General features: G+C 36.2%; 1 protein-coding gene across 2 annotated transcripts in view; it reads left to right on the forward strand.

Annotated features, from left to right (window-relative positions):
* Window positions 1–598: 598 nt before the first annotated feature.
* Window positions 599–17,684, forward strand: part of LOC134806098 (synaptic vesicle glycoprotein 2B-like) — a 31,077-nt gene continuing 13,991 nt past the window's right edge. Inside the window, exons 1-3 of one of the 2 annotated variants that reach the window (XM_063779369.1) lie at window positions 599–720; window positions 7,715–7,809; window positions 17,364–17,525. In XM_063779369.1, coding sequence (XP_063635439.1) covers window positions 7,728–7,809; window positions 17,364–17,525 — 244 coding nt within the window. In that variant the 5' untranslated portion in view covers window positions 599–720; window positions 7,715–7,727. Of the gene's footprint in view, window positions 721–947; window positions 973–7,714; window positions 7,810–17,363; window positions 17,526–17,684 lie in introns of those variants that run through there. The other variant, XM_063779370.1, reaches the window with a different exon arrangement.

Consider the following 17,684-nt stretch of genomic DNA (forward strand, 5'->3'; position numbering starts at 1 on the left):
CAAATAGTCGACTTTTTTATCGCAGTGCGCGCAGTGAATTTTCTGCTATATATTACAGCGCGATTCTAAAATCGTGTCGCAAAAACTAAAATCGTGGTGCGTGCTTGGCCTTATATGATTCATTTGGTCATAAAGCATCTAAACTCCAAAACGTAATTCAAGACCAAAAAAAGTAAAAAAAGGTTGCCACTGCAATAATTTGTTTGTAAAATAGTAAATTCCTGTTGATAAATAATCACGCTAAGATAATGTATTTATTAGTAATTTTACTCCTACGATTTAAAAAAGTACTTTTATTTACTTATTTTTACATAAATACAAGACGCGCTAGTAAAAAGTGGCAACATTTTCTTATTTTTTTTGGTCTTGAATTACGTTTTGGAGATTAATTCCGAATCCAACATGTATTATCCGCAACATAGGCAACGGTAGCGAAAGTAAATATCATAAAACCTTTCATCAGATTCACGTTATCTTTATACTTAGTTATCTCTATAAAACAACGTTAAGTCTAGTACATAAACAAGCTTACTGCATGGCTTGATCGCACTGAATCTTTTTTACACACGTCTATATATAGCGTTATCTCAGTATAAGAATTTGTGACCTTTCAGCCACCAGTCGCCTATAACTGCTGCGTTCAACGAGACGACATCAGTCCATCGGGAGCGCTCGAAAGTGACGCGACAAAACGCGGGAAAACAATACAGTTTTTTTGAGGTTTGATTATGCTTTTTATTTTTTATTTCACAGCGCGTAACATTTTTAAATAAAAGTTTGTGTTGTCTGTGCCTGTTTAAGTTTTATGTGCTCTATAATCGTTGAAAGTCTCCATCTGTAATCCATTTTGAAACGTGGTTCATAATTATTATGAGTTTTAATTAGTAATTACTTGGCCAGTGTATTTGTGGTCTTAAAAGTATTAATAAATATAAAACTCAAGGAAGATATAAAATCAATTAAATTAATCAGGTAATTCAATTATTTTTTACTACCAACCAAAAAATTTCCCTAAAATGTGTGAATGTTATTCGTAAACAGCGTACAAATAAAAAGAGTCCTTGCTTGCAATGCTTGCATTGCATAACTGCATGTACACAAGTTACACTTTTACTTAAGTACCTGTTAATATTAAATTAAAATTATCTTACAATGGAAATACAGTTAGTATACATACAACATAATTTCTAAAAAAGAATATGCATATTTCTTGCAGAATTGACTATTATTTATTACCGCATTTAACATGATTTTGGGAATTGGGCTTTATGAGTTTAATAAATATTTTTTGCTTTGTAAAGACACAATAATAAAGTTACATAATATTAGTGTATTGTATTAAGCCCCCTTCAGACTATGCGCGTGAATCGCGGGCGAAGCCGCGAACGCGAACGCGAGTGTGGCGTCGATTTCGTCGTTTGTCGAGTGTGGGGGTTTTTTGACGACCGGTCTGGCCTAGTGGGTAGTGACCCTGCCTATGAAGCCGATGGTCCCGGGTTCGAATCCTGGTAAGGGCATTTATTTGTATGATGATACAGATATTTGTTCCTGAGTCATGGTTGTTTTCTATGTATTTAAGTATTTATATATTATATATATCGTTGTCTGAGTACCCACAACACAAGCCTTCTTGAGCTTACCGTGGGGCTTAGTCAATTTGTGTAAGAATGTCCCTATAATATTTATTTATTTATTTATTTCGCAGATTGTTCACGCCTTCGCGCCTTGTTCTCCGTTTTTTGTCGGTATTTCGGCCCGCGTCAAAGGAGACGCGAAGCGCGAACTTGCAAGACTCCACATTACACACTATTTTGGCTCTTCTGTGGCAAGATAAATATTAATTATATTATGATTATATTATATTAAGCAGCTATATTTTACGGTTTCACAAGAAAACAAAATGGAAAAACAGCTAAATCACGTATGATGCCATAGATAACTAACAGTTAAACTCGATCAGCTGATGCTTTTCCGCCATCTTGCCGCAAACCATACTGCGAAATCGCCGTGAAGTGTGCGAGTGTGGAGTCATACGTCAACTTCGCGATATGTTCGCTCCGCGACGTCGCGCCGCGATTCACGCACATAGTCTGGAGGGGGCTTTACATCAAAGGATAAATAGTTGACTCATTCCACTGAATCATTAACTACTTCGAAACTTTATTGAACAACCAAAGTTCGTAATATTAAATCTAGATAATTACTAATTATCTATAAATCTATAATTAGTAATTATCTAGATTTAATATTACGAACTTTGGTTGGCACACTAACCGTCGCATCAAGTATTCATGAATTTATACAGTTCAGGCAGTTAAAAATAGAACGAAATCGATTATGTTTACTCATCGTTTAATAAAATTATTCAATACATGATTATTTAATTAAATATATTTCTCGGGTCAAAATTGGATTAGCGCTCGACATAGAATTTCCAAATTACAAGCAATCATGAAATACCTACAAATGACAAAACCGTGACAAACGAATAAGCATATCTTCTTAAAAAAAATCGTATACATAGTCATATTTTCATAAATTATATGTTTTATATGGCTCGTGGCCTTTTCTAAGAACTTTCAGTGTATGTTGCCTATGTACTTACCTATACATAAATCATGTAACAAGGAAAGCGAGTTAAAACGTAGCTTGATTAGAGTACAAAGGTACTAATAAGTGGTTTGCAATTTATGTACCTACATATTCCAGTGAGTACTTAACGCGAAAACGATGTTGTAACGACATTTAAAGGGATTAATCTAATTAAGCGCAGTTAAGAAGCTGTGATTAGTCTTACTTAACTTAATTGATTCATTTGTGTTACGAAAGTTAACTATGTAAATTGTATTGTATTGTACTTAATTCGTACACATATAAGTCTATAGCATACGCTAACAAGAGTGGGATCCCCGCAATTTGCGAATTTCGGTTTTCGCGGTAGCCCCTCTGATGGCGCTGGCAGCCGCAAGTGGTTGCGTTCAGTTCTACGAGGCCGTGCCGTACAGCTGCGTTCGTGGCCCACCAAAATGGACTCGCCGGAAGACCAGCGCCGACTCTCGGGTCAGCATTATGCTGAGGCGAGCCCATTTCGTGGTAAACAATTTGTAATTATGTTTGTATTAAGCATTTAATTTTACTTTTGTATGTACACTAAGTTTATCACGAAAAATAAATGATTTATGATTTATGATTTAACACACTTACATGCATCTAACTTAAATAGAAATGGCTTAACTGACGAAATTCAATGGAATCAATTAACTTAAGACTAATTCCAGGTGCTTAACTATGTACAATTTTTTTGCAATTCACTCTTATCAGTATCACGTTGCGAAAATTTTACAAAAAGTTGCAAAAGTTTTTGGAAATTTTAGAACAATTTCACAGGAAACAAAGTAAGGAAAAATTTCGATTCCTATAGAAAAATATTCCGAATTTTTTGCATATGGAAATTTTGCAATTTCGTAATCGTTCCGATGACACATCACTAATTCCGCATCACGCAATAATGATCGATTATTTAGTATACGAGCAGACCTGAGGCTGATTTGATACAATTGCAGCTAATGGATTGGTAACAATTGCTTCAATTAAGCTACAATGTAAGCAATGTCAACGTTGACACATCTTAATCGGCATGACTGCTATGAGTACACTAGGTAGCACTTAAAAGATTAGTTCCTTTTTTTAGAGGTTTCTCTTTCTCGTCTCGTATATGAAGAACATTGTCACACCACTAGTCTGTTAGAAACTGTCAAGTGCTACCTAAGTGCCACGAGTTACCGATGTGTGCTCATCACAAATTTTTTAAGTGCTACCTAAATGCCACGAGTTACCGATGTGTAGCTACGAGTTTACAATATGCGGTAGATTTGACTGGGATAAAGCCGATGGCATTAGGTCTTGTACCTACATAATTATAAGCCGTTATATTTCTTGCAATAATATGTGATTAATTAAAAGTAAATCACTCAATCATACACAGTACAGTCAGCAGCAGAAGTTGCAAAGCGGGCCTAGTGTTAAAAATGATCTTGACGCGACTTTATTGTTAAGATAATAAGAGCGTGTCAACACTGAGAGAAAAAACTAACAAAAACACACTTAGAATTACAAAAATAAAACTTAATCCGGGGACAAGGAGAGTCAACTAATAGGAACAAATTGACTTTTGCAATTTCCATTTAGTAGGAAATACAACTTCTATATTTGTAATTTGAAGTATGCTAGAGTAATTTCAGAAATTTGGTTTTGTTATTCCGAGAGGTGCTTTAGCAATATCGGAGGTGATGTCGTCATGGGTGAAAACTAACCGTTTTGTAATTCTAAGCGTGCTTTAGCAATATCGGAGACGATGACGTCATAGGTTTTACTAAACTGTACTTCGATTCCAAGCTAGCTGTTGTTATTCTAGAGATAATGACGTCACAGGCAAAAACTAAACTGTTTGCAATTCCTCCGCCCCTAGCAAACGGGCGCCGCGAGAGCATGTCGCGCGCGTGGTAGCTACCCGTCTCTATTTCTGACTGTATGAATAAAAAAGCATTTGGTAGTATATCTCTGTACTAAAGAGGCACTATAAAAGCCTGTCGAGATATTCTACCCATTCCTTTCTTATTCATACAGTCAGAAAGAGACTAGTAGTTATTACGCGCGCAACATGCTCTCGCGGCGCACCTGTGCTAGGGAGGTTGGAATTGCAAACAGTTTAGATTTACCTTTGATGTCATTATCACTAGAATAACAACAGCTAGCTCGAAGTTGCAGAACCATATATTCCTGTAGACCCCAACTACACAGTAGGTCGCGGGTTAATATGTCCATGGCCCACAATATATCCTAAATTTATTATTTAACTTAAGTATGTTTTAAACAAAGAAGACACGAGACACGCCCGCCCGACATCCGACACAATACTAACTGTAACCAAATGAACGTAGCAAGTAGCTGTGTTGGTATTACAAAACTCGTTTAGTGATTGGTACAACAATGAACATAAACACAACAAGTCTATCTACTAAATACCAGTAAACTTTGTAATGTCGCTATAGTAACAACTTAATTGTTATTTTAAATGGGGTAATGTTATTCCCGCGAACTCGTTTTTTAGATATTACAAAACTATGTAAGTGAGACATTTCCTAAAATCATAACTTGAAATCACAGATGCTTTTTTCCAAAAATCACAAACTTTACTAGTAAAAATCGGAGAATTTTAGTAGTAATAAAAATGGATTGTAACAAATACTGAACTTTGTTTAATGCTCCATTTACTAAAGTCTGTGTGCTGAAATTAGATTTAGTATTACTGAGCTGTTTGTAGAAATAAATAAATTTTACAGAAATAGTGAAACTTCCATGATTACTACTAAAACTTCATTTTTTCCCCCAGTACAGAACTGTTTATTAATTCCTGGTGGTGATTTTTCTCTCAGTGAAGGTAATATCGAACACCTTCTTAGCAACTTCTGCTGATGACTGTACTAGGGACACCTAGTAGGGGGTTTTATAATTTTTATTTAATAATTGGGTCATTCTAAGTTAAGACGTAATCGCTTATATGAAAAAGTGGCACAACATAAATGTTAAAATTTTGATCTAATTATACAGTATTTTTATTAAAACAACTCTTTTATGTATATTTGTAAGCTGATCAGTCATTTTTTTAATTTTTTACCATTTTAGAAGACACCAGGGGAGAGACCGTACTTTTTCTATGTAATAAAGAGAGAAGGGTCTCTCCCCTGATCTCTTTAAAAACATAAACAAAATCGAAATTTTGACCAGCCGTCTTACAAATTCTAGCAAATTAAAGTGGAATGATTCATTTAAACAAGAATTCATACCTCCACTGTACATTTTGGAAAATTATACGCCAGGGGAAAGACGCCAGGGGAGTGACTTTTCATGTCAAATCAGATATAATTGTGAAAGTATTTATTGTAAATAATTAAAATAAAGTATTTATATAATCTATACATAAACTATAGTAAATATACAAATACAATTAAGTATTTATATCAATAATTTTGAAATAAAACTGACCAGGGGAGATACCACTTTCATAAAACACATTGTCAAGTAAAGAGGTCAATGGTCAAAATGACAGACAATCGGAACCAAAAGATGACTGTCGCAGGGTTGGTTGTTAATGTTGAATCAAATGCATTGCTATTGGGATTAAAATCGCAATAATTAAAATTATAAACCCAATATTTTTACATTTACATAATGGCCAGGGTAGGAGACATAGAATTTGGGGGACAAAATTTAACATAAATAATTTTTATGAAAAAGTAATATTCAAAGTATTTTATTAATAACATTACAATCAATATTTGTTTTAATTTATGAAGTATACCAAATTTAAAGGATTTATGGGAATTACATCTGGATAAAATTACTGATTTATTGTAAAACCTGCAAAGGGACACGCCAGGGGAGGGACATTTTGCATGTTTTAGGTGCAATTGTGATAAAACTGAATTAATTAATAAATTGAAATTGACTGTATATAGAGGAAATGCAATCTTTTAAGGGAAATTACCATAATTTATTTAAATTGTTTAAGAAAAGTATGGATATGTATCATGGACACCGTTAATACCTCTTAACTTAGAATGACCCAATTACTAATTAGGTATTTAATAATTCGTCCTCCGGGTAGTTACACAGACACTTGAATTATAAATACTTAACTATAATTCCTTACAACAGCAGGGATTGTGTTTTAAGTAGCAACCGATATCAACGAGTTGAATGGTCGTATATATTTTACTGTAGGTATAAAATTATTTCATTAATAAACTGTTATCTTTCTATAACACAAATATATTTTAGGACATGTGGTGTCTCAGTGACACAGCAAATTATAACGAATTGATGTGTTTAGCGCAATCTCACATTTACTACGTTTCTCTAAATATTTTCTATTAATCTCTACTACTTAATAACTTTTGATAAAAACAGGTTGGGAACAGAATAACACAAAATATACATTTGGCATTTTTCGAGACATTACCTATTTCAAATAGTAACCTTTATCACACGATAAAATGAATAATTTATTTATAAACATTACCTATGTCAAAAAGTAACCTTTATCACACGATAAAATGAATAATTTATTTATAAACATATTTTTTAAATTAAACAAAGCGATTCTTTCTTTTATGAGCGTTTCTTTTATTTTTTGCCTTTTTATATATTTTGACCTTTTTTGCCACATTTGTGTTATTTCTGGTCAGGATCGCGAGCCCTTTTCATCCTTATAGGAGAATAAAAGTGTCCTAAAATTTCCATACATTTTTCAAACTTTCCTTTTTGTTACCGCCATACACAGTGAATGGGGAAATAGTAACACAATAGGAAAAAACTCTGGGACATTTTTTTATCCCATTAGGATCGAAAGAGCTCGTGATTCTGAGTAGAAATAACACAAAAGTGGCAAAAAAGGTCACAATATATAAAAATGCCAAAAAATAAAAGAAACGCTCTTATATACTCGTAGATATAGGACAAAAGATACAAATTAGAATAAAAATTACCTACAACAAACAATTAATAGAAATAAACTGCTGCCATTCTTGGTGAAAAGGTGCCCATCATTTCCACGCTGAAATACTATGGGTAGCCTTTGCAAAATGAACGACGGACATCTTAGCATTAAACATATAGGTATTTAAATTACTAAAATAGTGTATAACCTTTCCAGGTAGTTCAGAAAGATGGTGGCAAACGGGAGAATGGAGAAGACGGAGAAGATACCCGCGACCGCCGCAACGCTGGACGAGGCTATGCTGGAAGCTGGTAAGTCATCAGTAGGCGTATATATTTACCTCATTTTGGAGTCAGTTAAAAAGCGTGGCCATCTTATGCAAAAAAAAACTGCTATCTGTACTTCGGTACTAAAACAACTTACGCTTAACCATATTTTTTTGACTAGCCAACGAATTTTGAAAGCAGTCTGTTTCGGATAGATAATTAGGTACCTATTATATTAACTAGGAACTCGTCTGAAAAAGGTATGTATGGACGTTTATTTTATCATGGGGATAATCCTATCCAACAAACCTGCTGGTTCCAAAAAGGATTTGAGTTAAAATCCTTAATAATTATATATTCAAATGCTTACCGTTCTCAATCGCATTACAACGCGGTTATTCACTGTGTGGTTGCGCTGACCGTCGCCGGATATCGCTATCAATGCGCTCTTCGCATTTTTATAGCATTACATTTGCCGTTGGACATTGCCCATTGCTCGGAAACAACATACAAAGAATCTCTATAATAGGTTATTTACTATATTGCAATGTGTAATAGTCAGTAGTCTTTCTGAATGTATATAATATATTTTACTGTTCGACTCTACCACTCCATTAGAAAGAGCGGTGGTTTATTCCCTGACCCCTGCTGTAAGACAGATTTGTATAAGGACACTATTACTTAGGGAATACTGAAAATTCCTGGACAGGCCACTTAGAAAAAATTAGTCGTCTCGTATATCAGAATCCAGAAACTTTCAGCATGGCCCACGTATTCCTAGGCGTATCTAACAATATAATAAGCCTAAAGATTAAATCTAATTATGTAACAAGACTAACAAGCTGTAATTTTGATACCATATTAATAGTACATTTCGATGCTAGTGCGGAAGGTATGTCATTACTTCACGAGTACCGAGATATCTTGGCACGAGCCGCAGGCGAGTGGCAAGACTCGGGACGAGTGAAGAATGACATTTCCGCACGTGTATCGAACGACATTTTTTAATACAGTTGCGAAAAAATAAGTAAAATATTGTTAATCGTACACTAAACCAAAGTGGTAACAGTGACAGCTCGCTTAGACGTCGTCTTTAAGTATATTATATCTATGGGCGTTTGGCAGCTATTCCGTTCCATTCAGACAACTTATTAAGAACGGAATTTTCAATATTCAATATTAAAAAATAAACGTGTTATAATGATGAAGAGGTAAGTATTAAAATATGAAATATGTATATTTTTCACATTCTTACATTAACAGTAGGTTTTTCTGCTGATTACGACGTTTAAAGGAAACTAATATTAACACTCATCAATAAGTAGTCGTGAATTGGAACAAGTATAAATTTAAAAAAATTGGAAAAGTAAAAAGCACTAGTTCGAGATAACCAACTTTCCGCACGCTAAACAGCTACGTAAAGTAGCACTTTTTGAGCAACTGTATTAAAAATTATTTTTCATTTTCATTTTTGAAGGTTGGCATTCAACGTATTGAAATTTTTCCTTATATTGACCGTAGCTGAACAATTACTCCCACCACCATTTTCCGGACCCATGACACCTGTGCTTTTACGTTTCCCATCATGGTGGTCTGCGCTAGGAAGAAGCTGCAGAGATAACTGACCCCCCCGGCATAGAAACTTACGTACATGCCCGAGGTACAGTCTGTACGTGAAGCCATATATTAGGGTTTTTGGTTCAACGATTAAAAAAGTAGGTAATAATACTAATAATGCCATTCATCGCAACGCAATGGTTTTTTGGGTTCCGTACCAAAGGGCAAAAACGGGACCCTATTACTAAGAGTCCGCTGTCCGTCTGTCCATCTCTCGGTCTGTCAGTCTGTCCGTCTGTCCGTCTGTCCGTCCGTCTGTCTGTCACCAGGCTGTAACTCATCATGAACCGTGATATATCGGTACGGTACGGAACCCTTCGTGCGCGAGACCGACTCGCACTTGGCCGGTTTATTATTTTTAACGAGTTGCCTTTATTGAGTTTTATTGGTGGGGGCTATTTTAATGAAGACGCCGAGGCGTGCGTCTTAATTGACTCCCCAGACTGCGTGCTAGTCAATTAACAGAGTTTTTATGTGTTGACTCAATATAGAGGACCTCTATTAGAAGTCCTAGGATGTCTGAGTAATACCCAGTATTTAGGTTTGTAACATTTGTGGTTTCGGAACGTTACACAATCAGTTCTTCATCTTCAACGAGGAGAGAGGGTTTTTGTTACTCTGTATATCACCCGCAACGGCCGCAACTCTCGGACAACTATATAGGCAACATATACTTGGCAACCAATCCCAAAAAAATATACGAAAGGATAAGTGACCAAGCTATCCGTAACGCCACTAGTGCCCATTTAATTTCTTTGCGACATTCAGGGTCACGACACGACCCCATAATCCCCCAATATAAGTCACGTTTTTGGAAAATGTTTCCAATTAATGTTATCAAAGTGTTGCCAACACAATTTTATCATTTTTAAAACACTCCAAAAACAAAAAACGTCATCGCAACATTGCACAATATTGCTAAGCACTGGCCGATGTCAAAGAATTTTGCACTTTATTCCATTGTAATAAGATGTATACATATCTATGACGTTTAGTTCAGAAGTAACCCGTGAGGTCAGCCGTCACAACTGAGATAAGAACGTGGACCCCACGGAGGGCGATAACACTCTTACTAGTTTGTATTGTCTGTCATAAACTCATAAAATAATAAATTATCGAAAGCTGTTACACTTTATTATAAACTAGCGACCCGCCCGACTTCGCACGGGTTACCCTTTAAAAAAATATACACTTAAACCTGTCTCCTTTCTCTCTCTATTGATAGGTGAAAACCGCATGAAAATCCGTTCAGTAGTTTGTGAGTTTATCGCGAACATACATACATACAGACAGACGCGGCGGGGAACTTTGTTTTATAACATGTAGAGATATTAGCAGACGATTCACGTTACGATTCAGTCTTGGACTTCGTAGGATGGATTTTTGATAAAGTTGTCCAAGTCTCCATGAATGTCTAAAGGTGGCATTATTGGCGACTGCAGTAGTGTTGTCCTACAGCGGTTGTAGCGACTGCAGCATCGTTATCGCTACAGCAGTTTTAGTACAACGTTACGGCAGCGAGAAATGGGAGATGATACTGTCAATATCCTTGACAATTTGCTGCTGTTGCTGCATTGGTGTCGCGATTGAAACGTTCAATCCACCACTCAGTTTATGGAAGATAATAATTGTAATGGAAGGATACCCACTAAACACTCACGCTAGGTTTTCCCAAGCAAAGACGCGCGGGAAAATTTAAAATTAAGATCATAATCTTTGTACAAATATTTGACGACACGTGATATAGTTTATGAGAGCACGATTCACGTATAAATATACTAGAAGCCGATGTGATAACAGTATTAAGAGTTATAACGTCGATATCTTCTTTATCGAGGCAAATTAATTAAATCTTGTACTTAAACTCGATTTCATACAATTGTAGAATGTATCCCCCAATAATTAGTATAATTACCACCAGCTAGAGCAGGATCGTCAACTCTTATAAGCAGAGCCAAGTGCAGTAGAAATGGCGGAAAATAGAATAAAAGACAGGATCTATGGCGCTTAAAACCACTTTGGGTAAGCTGTGATAAGTATTTCCTTTTTAATTTTTAAGCTTATCTTGAGGTCTACAGCTCACAGAGCCATTAATCTTACGTGACTTGAATTGTACCTTCATAGAGACGCGGTTTGATTTCAAAATGTTATCAAGTAGGTACATATTACCCACTATTAGGAGTAACTAATCTGTCTGTACCTATTAAAATGTAGCCCTACTCCTCATCCATACGAACATTTCACGACTACATGCACTAAGTATAAGTAACCACTACCAGTAACATAATACAGTGTTATTACATTAAGGTAAAAAATTATTACATAATACGTAATACTTAGCTTCCAAGAAACCACTGGTAAATAAACAAAACATGTTGGCAACAAGATTCTCGCAATGAAAGCAACTTTATTTATTACATTATCTAATACAATTGATAAAGGCGTAACCTTTTTAACCGACTTCAATTTCATAGAAGGAGGAGGTTCTGTATTCGGTTGTGGCTATTTTTTTTTTTTTTCTATGTACGTTCACCGATTACTCCGACATCCGTAGTCCGATTTGAGTAATTCTTTTTTTGTTTGAAAGGAGCTACCTCCGAGTTGGTCCCATTTTAATTTGGTTCTGTTCTGATGATGGGATCCATGAGGAATTGAGGGAACTCCTCAATTTTTAAAGGCACATGCATGGTGTTTTGGGCGTTTTCTTAAGCAACTCGAGCATTTTCTCCCGAAAACCACCAATTTGATGAAGTAGACCTGATGATGATGATTATTTTGATGATAATGATGATGATTTCTTTAAATGTAAGTATGTTCAGCGATTACTCCGGCACCTGTGATCCGATTTGAGTAATTCTTTTTTTGTTTGGAAGAAGTTACCTCCAAGGTGTTTCCGTATTATTTTTGGTTCTGGTCTGATGATGGAATCCATGAGGAATTGAGGGAACTCCTCAATTTTTAAAGGCACGTGTTAAGTGATTTCGGGGTTTTCTAAAGTAACTCGAGCATTTGCTTCCGAAAACCACCAATTTGATGTACTGCAACTGTAGCCTTACCACGAGTTTGACATTGACACATTCGCTAACGTCTTATGCATCTAAATGTAACTTTTTATGCATCTCGCTCACACTAAGGTTAGTACGAGCGAGATGCATAGGAAGCAAGTTACAAACATGCTAGCGAATATATCAATGTCAAACTCGTGGTAAGCTGGTAAGGCTACTGATCGGGGATTAGGGTTAGGAGTTAAGGGGTCAGGGATTAAGGGGTCGGGGAATGGCGGTTGAAGGGTTGCTGGTTCAGGATCGAGGGGTTCCTGGATCAGGGGTTGATGTGCTGTGAGGTTGAGTCATCGGGGGGCTGAGGGATTGGGTCAGTGGCGGGGCGGGCGGATGGATTTAGTTGACAGGAATTATAATTTCCTAGACGGACTCGAGAAAATTTCTGGTTCAGGGTCGAGGGGTTCCTGGATCAGGGGTTGATGCGCTGTGAGGTTGAGTGATCGGGGCGTTGAGGGATTAGGTCAGTGGCGGGGCGGAGGATGGATTTAGTGTAGTAGTGACAGGAATTATAATTTCCTAGACGGACTCGAGAAAATTCCAGATTACATATTTATTAAAGAAATAGGTACACGAATTTAGTGTTAAACATGATCTTGTTTTTCATTCATGCGTCGCGCTCTTAACAATGCGTTAAAACTAAAAATGGAAAAATAAAAACTTTTTACAAAAAAAAGCAAACCGACTTCAAAAAGGATGAAATAAAATATTATCCTTTTTGAAGTCTATGCGTTACCAACTGATATGTTTGAAGTCGGTGCCAACCCAAGTAGTAACAATACCAGTCAAAAATAATCAGCTTTATGGCTATAAATCCCATTAGAACTGTACTAATAACTATTACAAATGTGTAAGTAATTCTGTCTGCCTCTTTGTCGCCTTTTCATGGCTAAACAACTGAACCGCTTTAGGTGAAATTTGGCAAGAAGGTAAATTTCTTGAATTGTTTTATATTTTGAAATGTAGTCCTCTGGATAAGGGACGGGAAATTACTCAGTCCCAATCTCACACTTGCGTGCTATAGACTGTTCGAGCATTAGTAAGAAATGCTCTTTAAAAAATACGACGGAAAAAAAATGCATTGGATTTCCACTAATGTGCCGACAAACATGGTACAGACTGCGCCAAGAAGGTTTGATCGTGTGTTCTGAGGTGTGTTCTTAGATACAATCGGCGTCAAAGATATGTTTACACTTTTGCACCTTACACCTTTGTTATAAGGCGAAAAGTGTAAACATATTTTTAACGTCGACTGTACCTACAGAAAGTATGTTCATTGTCGTCGTGTAAGGCAATCCAACGTAGGTACATCCTTATCGAATCGCACCAAAATCATGGTATGCTTCAAAATTTGGCTTGGCACCGACTTCAAACATATCAGTTGGTAACGCATAGACTTCAAAAAGGATAATATTTTATTTCATCCTTTTTGAAGTCGGTTTGCTTTTTTTTGTAAAAAGTTTTTATTCTAATATAGTTACCGCAATTCTTAAAAATATCCTTCTTATCAGGCAGTCGATAATAGGTCTTAATGGATTAACTTAAAGTCTTTGTTTGTATATTTTGTCGTCAGGATCTTCACGGGTGACATAACCTTAATACTTTTTATTGTTTTGTTTTGCACTAATATTAACGTTTTATGACGAGATAACATATGAGATAACATTAAAGAATTACCACTTAATTTATTTAAAACTAGGTTAAAAAAATGGTTAATAGACGAATGCTTCTATCATGTCAGTGATTATTTTGATTATTATAATTGTTAAATTGGTATGTAGTCTTAAGTTCTTTTATATTCTTGACATTTTTCGAATCTCTTAATTATTGAAATTAATCCCTACTATTGCGTTTTATGTGTTGTGACTAATGTGTAATATTACTAATGTATTTTATTATTTTATGTGATTCCATTAATTATAATTTTTTGTTATGACTTTGTTAGTTTCAAATATTGTAGGTATAAATTTTGCATGCCAGCTACTGGTGAAATGTGTGCTTCAGTTATAATTGTTGACCATCTATTGTACCATGTTTTATGCAAAATAAATGATTTATGATTTATGATTTATGCGAAAAATTTGAAAGTTAAGAGGAAAAATTTAAGAAAGAAGGTTTAATCATTGGAAAAATCGTATTTGATCCTGAGGTATCATGTTTCATAGGTAGACACACAGTGCAGCATTCTAGGAGTTGGATGCCGAAAGCACGTAAGGCGCGCTCAATTCTTTCTTCCGTGCACGTACCTATAAATAATACTTTGGTAAGATGATTCAGCCGTCAAATGTGAATAATTGTGACTTCCATCCAACTACATATAACGGAAAAAAAACATAAGATGTTCAGTTAATAAAACTGGCAATGCCCTTTAATAAAGATCAGAATGATCATACCCTAGACGCCAGATTCCAATTGAAAGACCACAACTTATTATAGAATGATGCAATACATATAATTAGTTTCTGCATACACAAGCCTTCCCGTAATAATAGCGTTGTTGTGCATTATGTAGCCTGATTGTTTATGCGTAATGATGCATTTGATAGTTGGCAATGCGCAATAGATAACGTTATTATCACATTAATCTCATTACCATAATGTCCCCGCCTTCGAAGCCTAGATTCTTACTAGGCCAGTAGTATTAAGCGAACATTAAGTTTTGCTGAATCATGCACAATGAGCAAAATATACCCCTGCCGTTAAACAAATGGTAAGAACTAAAATGTTCCCTCACAAAACACTTAATGGCACAATTTTCTTGATGACACAATTCACTTAAAAGTGTAAGCTTTAAGTTTCAGAAAAAATGGTACCATTTACTTGTTTTCGAAAATCCATCAACTTTTAGGTTATTTTTACTCAGAATCACGAGGACTAATATCGATTTAAAAAGAAAAAAAATGTGTCCCAAAAAATGACAGTTTTGTAACGCATTTTCACATACATTTTGTAGGATCGTTACAAAACGGACACCCAAAATTTGTATGAAAAACTGGGGACCCTTTTTTTCTTGGTCTCATTTATAGTACTCGTGATTCTGAGTCTATATAACCCAAAAGTTGATGGTTCACATACGGCGGCTGCAGATGCCGCAAATCTCTTTTACTAGTGGCTCTGTGAGCTGTAGACCTCGCTAATCCCCATTGCTCCGCCATTTTGAAAAATTCCAAAAAATGTAGGGAAAACTAATTTATATCGAACCTCCTCACAAAAAATCACGAGAATCGGTGAATAAATGAGACCGGTGGAGGCTGTAGACGAGAACATCCGGACATACGAAAGCGTTTTTGTCCAAGCTGAAACGGAGACCTTCGCTCCGCTCGTCCAATGGTACTTGTTGCTCCGTAAAATCTTTCTGAAATAATTATGAGTTTAATCACTATCAAATTAGGTACTATTTGTTATATGATAAACCCACTAATTCTTACATAAAGAAACTATTTACTGAATAATAAACCTTTGCAAAAACAGAACGCAATGGGAAATACCCCTCACAAACAAGTGTGATAGATAACCTACTGATAACGCAATTAGATCTCATGTCAACACGAATGTGTTTGTTTTTCTTCTATTCCACTTATCTGTGAGCTTCCGAACAAAGAGAGATGATTATTGACGTTTTATTTGGAATAAAATTATAAAAACGTCAGTGAAAGATATGCTTAGGGATCATCCATTAATTACGTCCTTGTCACACTTGGTCACATTTTGCAAATCCCTCCCCACCTGGTGTGACGTCACATTTTAGGCAATTTTGTTTTCAACGAAATCGGTAATAGTAACTCGGCATTATTTTTTTAATGAAAAAATATTTTTGGTAAAAGAAATATTAGTAATTTTATAACACAAAACCAATTAGGAACGAAAATTACTTCCAAAAACTCATTATTTAACTGTACAGCGAATAAAAAAATATAAATTAATTTTCGGTTACTGATGAAGTTAAAATGACGTCACAATGTTTGTGACTCCCCCCTCCCCATTTCACAACATGTCACATTTTCTTGACCCCTCCCTCCCCCTAAACGTGTGACGTAATTAATGGATGACCCCTTATGGATATGAGTTAATCATAATATTATTTCAATAAAAAGCACAAAGCGCTTCATTGTTGATAGTGTTGATACTCACAAATAAGTGGTCACTTGGTCAGGCAAACCAATTTTGTCGGCATCACAATTTCGAGAATCAGAGCCACAAGCATGTGCATACGCGGTACACGGCACAGCTTTAAACCCACAAAAAAAATCCTAGGCTTTGACGACGGGGCAGCCCTACCGCAGCCCTAGCCCTAACCCACCACTACCAACCAACTTGCTTCATATAATTATGTATTTTTATTTCAGTTTATATAAACTTGTTGCCTTATATAAAAAAAAAATTGTCGGCAATTGTTTGCAAAGACCTGGTACTCTTCAAACTGCTAGATCGTTTTTTATCAAACATAGCTAAGAACCACTGCAAGAAAATATGCTTTCCCTTAAAAAAAATTGCATCGTATTCGGTCCATCCGTTGGAGAGCTGCGATGCCACAGACAGACACACAGATAGAGATTTGCGTGAAACTTATAACACCCCTCTTTTTGCGTCGGGGGTTAATAAAACCAAACTAGTTCTGGGCATAGGTACATTATAAATACCTTCTTCTTCAACCGTTTTCCCGGCCTAGCGGCAGGGTCCGCTTTCCTGCTCAATCTTCTCCACTTTGCCCGGTCTTCGGCATCCTCAGGTGTGAGATTGTTCTCTTCCATGTCCACTATGACAACGTCCAGCCAGCGCTTCTTAGGCCTACCGCGGCCACGTGATCTAGGGCCTTGGACAGTGAGTTTGAGGCATATATTTCCGACGTAATAGTCTACCGGTTACGAGTTACGAGTTAAATTTATTTTATAGCTGAAAACTAAAGAACCGTTTTCCCAACAGGTCTGGGGTTGTACAACTTCGCGCACATGCTAATGAGCGGCATCATCCTGATGGGGGTGATCATGCAGACCCTGAACCTTGGTTATGTGATCCCAGCCGCGCAGTGTGACCTCAACCTTAGCCTGGGCACCAAAGGATGGCTCGCAGCTATCCCTTTCACTTGTAAGTAAAATTCTGGGTTACCTTCTCTGGTTAGTAAAAGATTTTGGACAGGCTAAGTCGTCTCAATTATCAGCAAAAGCCCATCTACTGCTAAAAGCTAAAATTCCTTTATCCAAAGGGCGCAGTCGGATCGCCGAGCGGTCTAAGCAGCTGCCGCAA

The sequence above is a fragment of the Cydia splendana genome, chromosome 2 (genome assembly GCF_910591565.1).
Source record: "Cydia splendana chromosome 2, ilCydSple1.2, whole genome shotgun sequence".
In the NCBI taxonomy this organism is placed as follows: domain Eukaryota; kingdom Metazoa; phylum Arthropoda; class Insecta; order Lepidoptera; family Tortricidae; genus Cydia; species Cydia splendana.